Source organism: Natator depressus, chromosome 10 (assembly GCF_965152275.1).
Source record: "Natator depressus isolate rNatDep1 chromosome 10, rNatDep2.hap1, whole genome shotgun sequence".
Classification (NCBI taxonomy): Eukaryota; Metazoa; Chordata; order Testudines; family Cheloniidae; genus Natator; species Natator depressus.
In genome coordinates this window covers 15611257-15620120 of record NC_134243.1, presented here as the reverse complement: position 1 = coordinate 15620120, position 8864 = coordinate 15611257, and the positions used below count along the sequence as shown (strand labels likewise).

The window sequence follows — 8864 nt, the reverse complement described above, 5'->3', positions numbered from 1 at the left end:
GGTGGAGGCTGACAGCTCGTGACCCCCCCCCCGTAATAACCTCGACCCCCAGTTTGAGAACCCCGATCTAATCCATCTGTCCTGTTTTCCTAAAGAATGGATGATTTTTGTTCATAAAAGTATTTCTCCAGCAGTGCATAAAATAACAGGCTTGGGGAAGGGCATTTTTCTGACACTGCAGGCACAGACTGAAAGTCTCTTGTGATTGGTATACAGGAGCCCTGAGCCATGTCAGCAGTAATTCCCCATAGATTCCTCCACACATTCAGCCATCCTCCCTGGAGAAAACTAAAGGCCAGCCACCAGCGGGAAGGCACTGGAGCACTACAGCCTTGGAGTAAAAGGTAGGGAGTACAGTCTGGGCTTCTGTGAGCTTGTCTACACTTATAGCGCTGCTTGTCCTGACAGGAGAGCTGCTCCTGTTGGCATAGGTACTCCACCTCCTCAAGAGGTGATAGCTATGTCCACAGGAGAAGACCTCCTGTTGATATAACACTGGACTTTCCAGAGCCTTAGGCGACATAGTTATGCCAACATAAGTTTGTAGAGTACAACAGGGCTGTATCTGAGGGATTTTCCTCATAAATCCATGATTAGGAGGGCCATTTGCCTTCTCTGTGATTTTGAAGACTCCATGATATGACAATTTCTCTGCAGCCTCAAGTACGTGTATGTTTTCTTCTGACTTTGTCCCTTCCTCAGGAGAACATGGTCCTGAGCCTAAATTACTAAAACAAAATCAAGCAGAAAACTGTTATCTCCTATTTGGATAGTTTATTGTCCTTATCAAGGGTCTGCATGGTATTGTGACAGCCCCATCCTGAAGCTCTTTCTTAGGCAAAAGTCCAAGAATGTTTTTTAATTGGAAGTCAGTCTGAGATTTCTTTCCCCCATGTCCTCCTGAATAAAAGCTCCAGGACTAAGTTTTTGACATTCAACAGTTTGGTTGAAAATGTTGGGCTTGACCCAACAAGAGAACTTCCATTGACTTCAACAGAAGGGCTGCCCATGGAGGGCTGGTGGGGCAGTGGGAATTAGTATCTTTCAGAGATTAACATTTTTAATTTAAGAATTCACACATGTTCCAGTGTGGTGGCCAGAAAGATCAAATACAGGCAGCAGCATGTGATGAGAAATTTATTTTTATTGGATAATTTTAAGGGCAGTGTCTGCTGAAATGTGTTCCTAGAACATGGTAAGATGGTCCACATTACCAAAAATCATTATTAACTGGTGCTTTGGTACCTCATTAGAGCAGCAAACAAATAACAGACACTGTGAAGATTTAATAAATAAACAAGGGGACTCTCTGATTTACAGAGTTTTAGAGTATCATTTCTTGGAGATTCATTCCCCCCTCCCCTTTCTGTTTCTTTCTCTGTTGCCTTCAGTCCTTCAGGAGAGCACCATTTCCTGGAATTCTACCAAAGAATAATGGAGAAGTAACAGTAGCATTAATAAAAACAATACATTGAAAAAAACTGAACACTACAGCCTTTTCAAGAGCTATCAAGTAAAAGGAGCCTAGATGGGAAGTAAAAAAAATAGAATAAATATATAAGTTTTTGAACAAGCCTCCTGATCGTTATAAAGTAGGTTTCTCCTCCATCTCAGACTAACTGACAAGCATCATCCTGAGTCATGTAATTTTGGGACCATAGTCACCAGTACTGGGGTTTATTACCTAAATTGTTTCTCTCAGATTAATGCGTCCAAGAAAACAGTTATGAAAATTTTCTCTCTTGAGGTTCACTATTTTATGGACCTTTTGGACTATTTGGGGGGTTCACCAGACTAATTTCACAAGCCCATTTTCCTGTAGTTTAAACCCACACCTTTTCCCCAAGGTTGCTTTCATTTTAAAAAGAAATACACGTTTTCCTATCTCAAGGAAAATCTGTGTTATGTATTAAAGCCACCATGAGCTAGGCTGGCACAACTGAATGTCCTCTTTGTGGTATTTATACTAAATTAATATTGTTCCCAGTTCCCTCTGTCCCTCTTTTTCATAATCTCTTCTAAACGAAGTAGGAACCCAATAATATATTAGTTTGAGTTAACGTCTGAAGCCATGATGTTTGAGTGGGTTTTAAATGAAGCAAAATAAGTTCAACCATCCCCTATTTTTTAATTGACTTTTTTTAGTTCATTTAGAGCATGATATTTCAGTTCTTGGGCAAAAATCCTACTAGAATTTTGCCTGGGTTTGATATACATTATTGGGCCTTCATAGAAACATGGCAGCTTTTAGAACCTTGCAGGCCCTTAGATTCTGTGGGGATCCCTCAGTCCCATCCACATGGGACTAGATAAACTATTCATGAAATCCCTTGATCTTACCCATGCATATTTTCTGTGGTACTAGCTTTCATTTCCTCTAGGGCAGGAGGTGGGCAAACTTTTTGGCCCGAGGGCCACATCAGGGAATAGAAATTGTATGGCGGGCCATGAATGCTCACAAAATTGGGGTTGGGGTGTGTGAGGGGGCGAGAGCTTTGTTGGAGGTACGGGCTCTGGGGTGGGGCTGGGGATGAGGAGTTTGGGGTGTAGGAGGGTGCTTTGGGCTGGGACCGAGGGGTTTGGAGGGTGGGAGGGGGATCATGGCTGGGGCAGGGGTGTGGGAAGGGGTGCAGGTTCTGGCTGGGGGTATGGGCTCTGGGGTGGGGCTGGGGATGAGGAGTTTGGGGTGTAGGAGGGTGCTTTGGGCTGGGACCGAGGGGTTTGGAGGGTGGGAGGGGGATCATGGCTGGGGCAGGGGTGTGGGAAGGGGTGCAGGTTCTGGCTGGGGATGCAGGCTCTGGGGTGGGGCTGGGGATGAGAGGTTTGGGGTGCAGGAGGGTGCTCTGGGCTCGGATCGAGGGGTTTGGAGAGCGGGAGGGTGATCAGGGCTGGGGCAGGGGGTTGGGGTGTGGAGAGAGGCTCAGGGGTGCTGGCTCCCAGCGACGCTTACCTCAAGCAGCTCCCGGAAGCAGTGGCATGCCCCACTCCGGCTCCTACATGGAGGCACGGCCAGGTGGCTCTGTACGCTGACCCATCCTCAGGCACTGCCCCTGCAGCTCCCATTGGAGTGCCAGAAGGGGCCATTGGAGCATGTAGGAGCTGGAGAGGGGCCATGCCGCGGCTTCTGGGAGCCACGTGGTGAGGCCCCCAACCTTGCGCCCCAGCTGGAGTGCCGAAGCAGGGCCTAGCAGCGTGGTGCGGCCCGTGACCCAGCGCCCCGGCTGAAGCGCCAGAGTGGGGCAAGCCCCAGACCCCACTCCCCAGCAGGAGCTTGTGGGCCGGCTTAAAACAGCTTGTGGGCTGTATCCAGCCCGTGGGCCGTAGTTTGCTCACCCCTGCTCCACGGGAAGGAACGGGAGAGTTGTGGCTCTCCCATCATGCAGCAGGCTGGGGAACCTGCACACAAAGATATTCCTTTCATGTTGCTCTCTAGGGCCCCTTCTCCTTGGCAGCCTGTCCTCTTCTTCAGCCAAGCTGCCATTAGATACCTGTCCATCTTTGTGCACCACCTGTCCCAAAAGGGGAATAGAAGACACAGAACCTGGACATGTGGGAGTTACTGCTGCATTGGGCATTAAATCACATTGGAATCTCCAGGTATTGGGGAAAGATGCTACTGCATAGGGCAGCGATTCTCAGACTGTGGGTTGGGACACCAAAGTGAGTCACGACTCCATTTAGTGGGGTTGCCAGGGCTGGCATTAGACTTGCTGGGGCTGAAGCCAAAGCCTGAGCTGAACCGTCTGGGGTCAAAGCCTGAGCCTCACCGCCCAGGGCTGAAGCCAAAGCCAGGTGGTAGGGCTCAGGTTACAGGCCCCCCACCTGGGGCTGGAGCCCTTGGGCTTAGGCTTTGGTCCTCCAGCCTGGGGTGGTGGGGCTTGGGCTTTGGCAGGACTTGGGTAGGCTCAGGTTTCGGTCCCCTCTCCTGGGGCCGTATAGTAATTTTTGTTGTCAGAAGGGGGTTGCGGTACAATGAAATTTGAGAACTTCTGGCCTAGGGTGATCATTCCCCCAGGTCAGACCCCATCCTCACCCAGACACTCTACCTGAAATCCACAGCATCCAAACCCCACACATAGAGGACCTTTTGTGGGATCTGGGGAAGGGAGATGATGCTACTTGATTGTCTCTGCCCCCTATTACACTCACCCTGCATTGCTTCTGTGCAAAACAGACAATGGTTCAAATACTTCTCTCAGTTAAACTTTTGCAAGTCTGGAATAATTTTGCTGACATTAATGGAGTTATTGCTGGTGTATGCTAGTGTAAATAAGCCCACTTGTATGTGATACTGTGGTGATCCTGCCATTGTCTGAGTCTTCCTCTCAGGTTTTACATTAATGTCAGTGTAGTCTCTAAGGTGCCACAAGGACTCCTTGTTATTTTTGCTGATACAGACTAACACGGTTACCACTCTGAAACCTGTCTACTAATGTTGTCATTCCTGATTCACACCAGTTTAAGTGGGAAGAGAATCATCCCACTGTTCTGAACATAGAATTCCATTGAAGTAAACAGGAGTTTTGAGTGAGCAGTAATTATTAGGTTCCATAGGATGTGTGGTCTGATCTTTTCAGCCTGCTTCTGCGGAAGAGATTTCAAAGATGGGTCTCCAACATCATGCCCTCATTCTCCCCTCACACAGGTTATAAATCACGCGTGACTCCACAGAAGTCAGTGGAGTGACACTGATATAAAACCAGTGTAAGTGAGAGAAGAATGAGGCACCATAATCACACATTCTCCTGCACATTATTCAATATGTAAATAACTTCATACCTTCAACCCCAATTTTGCCATCCCCATCATGATCTGCAGCTGCCAAAAAAGTCTTGGTTTCTGAAGTAGTTAATACTCTGGCTCCGCACTCAAACCGCTGGAGGAAATACCTAGAAGAAAATATCCTTTGGGTGTGATTATCATGGAAGACAATTCTTTTTATGCCAAGTGCATTATCAAGGCAGACAGTTTCTATAAACAGATTATCTACACCTTGTTGCCAAGTCATCCAAAAAGAGCCTGTATTGTTTTGGAATTTAAAGCTTCATTTAATACATTTCTGCTTGATAAGTGCAGTCTGGGCATGTTTGATTGTACGCTTTTCCAAAGCACAGCCCTGAGGAATGACATTTTCTGTACCTTCTCTCTCCATTTTGCTAGTTTTTAGACCTTATTGTTTTCTCTCTAAAGATTCCCATAGGACATCATTCAAAATCAGTACAAGGATTTACCATACTTATATTCAGTATGACCCGCCTTCAGCTTCAGCAGAGGATGGTTTAGGACACAAAGTAATGCTGACCTCTATGAAAGTCTCTTACTAGTCAAAGAAACAAAGAAAACTCTTACTTGAGTTCATCTTCCTCAATAAAGCCGCTTTGATCATTGTCTAAGAGCCGGAAGATATCCTTGATCTGACTGCTGCTCTTTTTGGACATTCCGCTGAGCTGAAAGAATTTTTTGTGGCTGAAGGAATCAGGGGCTGGAGATAAACAATAAAAGCCAGGATGACCCAGGTCACTTCCATTAGCACTCCTTGTATTAGCTTCAGATCCTGAACAGTCTGATCATGTTACTTTGATATTTTAATTGTATTGTTTTAGATGTAAACAGTTGTTAAAAAGGGGGGGGGGCTGCCAATACAAGAAGCTCTAGGTGCCCTGACAATTTAGTTAATCTTACAACATAATAAATGAGCGTCGGGAAACATTAAAAAAATCATGTGTGGATAACATATAAACTCAGCCCACCACCTGAGCAGTAACAAATTAACTCAGCCAGCCACTAAGACAACAAAGAAAAAAATCTCTTTTTCATCGTGAACTCTCTGGAAACATGTCTTCAATATTCCTTGAAGACTGAATTAAATTTGTTACATATTTTACTGAATAACAGGTTTATGTTTACCTATAGAGTTTCTTACCTTGGCAGTCCCTCAGGGCAGCAGCAATAGCAGAAGGGCTGAGGAGGTCAGTGATGCTCATCTTAAACCTGGTCATCGAAAAAAAAAAAATGTATTGTAGACAAGTACAAGTGAATTGCAAACACATACACAAGTAAATACGTCCCCCCAGTAAGCTTGTTTGTTTAGAGTTTTATAACAGACCATTTTTAAATTAAATATTGTAACAGGAGTATTTTAAGGGAAGAGAAGCTAATTAGTAAACATTGAAGCTACTGTTACTTAACATTTTTTATATCCCTATTTTAATCAATTTGCTTGCATGAACATCATTTTAAGTTGGCGACACATTTTTATCTGTTACCGACTCACTGTGGAGGTAGGTCAGACAGATTGAAACTCTCCATGTAATAGTCAAAGTAACCTAACCACTAGTTTGTTGGAATGTGTGGCATTTAGCAATACACAATGATAGGGCATGCAGAAGAAAAAAGAAACAAAAGAAGTTTTTTTCCTCCACCAGCAAGCCTAAAAAATAAAACAAAAACCAGTACTTATCTACATAAGCTCCATCTTTATATAACCTCCAGAGATAAAACTGGACATCTTACACCGTGAGCTACTGTACTTGCTACTGGCTCACTCTTGCAGAGATCTGCTCTTTAATCTCTAGCTGGCTGCTCACCTTTTTGATTTTCCCAAGTAGGTGAAGAAAAAATAGCTGAAGAGATATGAGACAAAACAGTAGTGTTGTCTGGCTTGCCAGCCTGTCTTATATAGGATTCAAAAGGTGACAATAACCACTACTTAGGTTACCTTGTCATGGATCAAATGCTCGATTTGAGACCGAGCTCCAATTTCCTGCCTAACTAAATAACCTTTTTTTCTATTTATATTGTAAGAGAATACAAACAAAAGCAGCAAATTTTTAATAAATCCACATATGTGCTTAATTAAATTTTCAACTCTGCTATCAAGACATACTCTATAAACTCCAGGGACTTGGGATTTCCAAATAGCATCCAGATTTTAAGGTCACCCGCTGGAAGGTGACTCCAACTGTCAGATCCTTAGAAAAGAAAAGCCAGTTTGGTTTTCCTAAGTCTGTTGACTCTGGGGAGGCTCAGAGGAAGTGAGAGATGAAAGATCTGAAGTGATGTGTCAGTCTGACAAAGAGAACTTTTCACTAGGCTAGGGGAAAGGAAGACGTCCTTTGGGATGATCTTTCTACAGCAAGCTGGATTTTCACATGTCCGAGCCATTTCCGAATTACAGTGCTATCCCTGGAAAGGGACAGCGAGGAGACCAAAACCATCCCTGACAGCAAAAGCCAGCTAAACTAGGGTAAAAGTAAACAGGTTAGTTTTGTTATCCATTTCTTCCTTGCAAGACAGGATGGCCTATCTAAATAATCCATATGTAAATCATTTTAAATACATGGAATAGATAACAGATGTATTTTACAAATGACAGATTGGATCTTAGTGTGCCCATAGACCTATACAAAAAACAACACAAGGAATTTCCTTAAAGTGAAATTAGAATTGCAGGCACATAGCAGTGGTTTGAGTCCATATTAACTTTCAAAAACATTAGAGTTGAAGAGAAATCTCTCAAATGTTAGAAAACCTGGAACTGCAGAGTTCAGGTTACACTTCTCAAGCAAGATTCTGCTCATGTGATTAAGGATTATTCATGTGAGCAAGGGTTACAGGATGAAGACCACAGTAAAAGCACTTGAAGTGTTAGTTTGTACTTACAGATTTGTCAGGTTTTAGTACAATAATTAATTTATGCATATATTATCCTCTTTAAATGCATGCATTACTCTTGTTAGTATTGGTAGGAATTGCTTAACATGCTGAGCAGAGAATATATTTCACAGGAGACAAAAGTCATACATTAGAAAGGAAATGACTATTAAATGATTATTACTTTTTTATATTGGTAACACTTTATATTTCTTGATTCCAAATTCAGGTACACAAAAATTATGGTGCAATTACTCTGGCCTGATACTCCTCTGACTCATACTATGTAGATCACTAGTAAATCCACTGACATTCATGAAGTTACACCAGTATGAGATGAGAATCAAGCCTAGACTTATATAATTAATTATAATTTTTGTGTACCTGAATTTGGAATCAAGAAATATAAAGTGTTACCAATATAAAAAAGTAATAATACTTTAATAGTCATTTCCTTTCTTTATTGCCATGTATTTTGTTAGAAGTCTTAAAATTACTAATAATTAGACACTTGCTTTAAATGCCTCTTTAATTTTGCACAATTAGTAACAAAATAAGATCTATCAGCTTGAATAGGGGCAGTTGATATGAAATGACCTAAGTCCCATTTCCATCAGTTGAGGATCTGGCCCAAAGTATCTACTCAAATATTGTTGTATAGAGACTATTGTATTGTTTGCATAAACAGGGTCAATTCTATACACCATGGCTAGAATATGAACAATTGCACTGTAGGCTAAATCCTGAAACCTTTACTCAATCCATAATCAGTGAAAATTCCCCTTGAGGTCAGTGAGAACATTGCCTCAATAAGGACTAAGTAAAACTGAATATAGACTTCAGGATTCATCTCCATACAAAGGGTCTCATATGAACTATACCAAATACTGAACGCAGTCAGCAGGCTCTTTTCCTGTCTCTGGTCAACTGGAAAGCTATTCGTAGTAATCATGGCTCACGCTTTGAAACATGAGCCAGATCCTCAGCTGGTGCAAATCAATGTATATCAAATTATTTTAATGGAGTTATGCTGATTTTCACCATTTGAAGATCTTGTCCCATGGCGTTTTATGGTCTGCCTATCCATCCCTTTAGCTCAGTATTTCATACTCATGTTAGTCTTCCATTTAAAATTTGTTATAGTCCATCTGCCAGAGGAAGCTGGGACTGATGTACTATGTATTTTCTGCAGGTTTTTCTCATAAATTGTC

The 8864-nt window shown here is 42.7% G+C and overlaps 1 protein-coding gene across 1 annotated transcript; it reads right to left on the bottom strand.

Moving 5' to 3' along the window:
• Positions 1-1395: 1395 nt before the first annotated feature.
• LOC141994385 (parvalbumin, thymic CPV3) lies at positions 1396-5984 on the bottom strand. The gene is made up of 4 exons (XM_074964593.1): positions 5924-5984; positions 5350-5482; positions 4780-4889; positions 1396-1421 (listed from the first exon to the last, which is right to left on the bottom strand). The coding sequence occupies exons 1-4, from the start codon at positions 5982-5984 to the stop codon at positions 1396-1398; spliced, it is 330 nt and encodes a 109-aa protein (XP_074820694.1).
• Between the last annotated feature and the right edge of the window lie 2880 nt (positions 5985-8864).

Excerpts from the sequence above, each read along its gene's own strand:
- LOC141994385 (XM_074964593.1), bottom strand. The coding sequence starts at position 5,984 with ATGAGCATCACTGACCTCCTCAGCCCTTCTGCTATTGCTGCTGCCCTG. Across the intron at positions 4,890-5,349 it reads ATTGAGGAAGATGAACTCAA|GTATTTCCTCCAGCGGTTTG; the intron begins GTAAGAGTTTTC and ends ATTTTCTTCTAG. Across the intron at positions 1,422-4,779 it reads TGGCAAAATTGGGGTTGAAG|AATTCCAGGAAATGGTGCTC; the intron begins GTATGAAGTTAT and ends ATTCTTTGGTAG.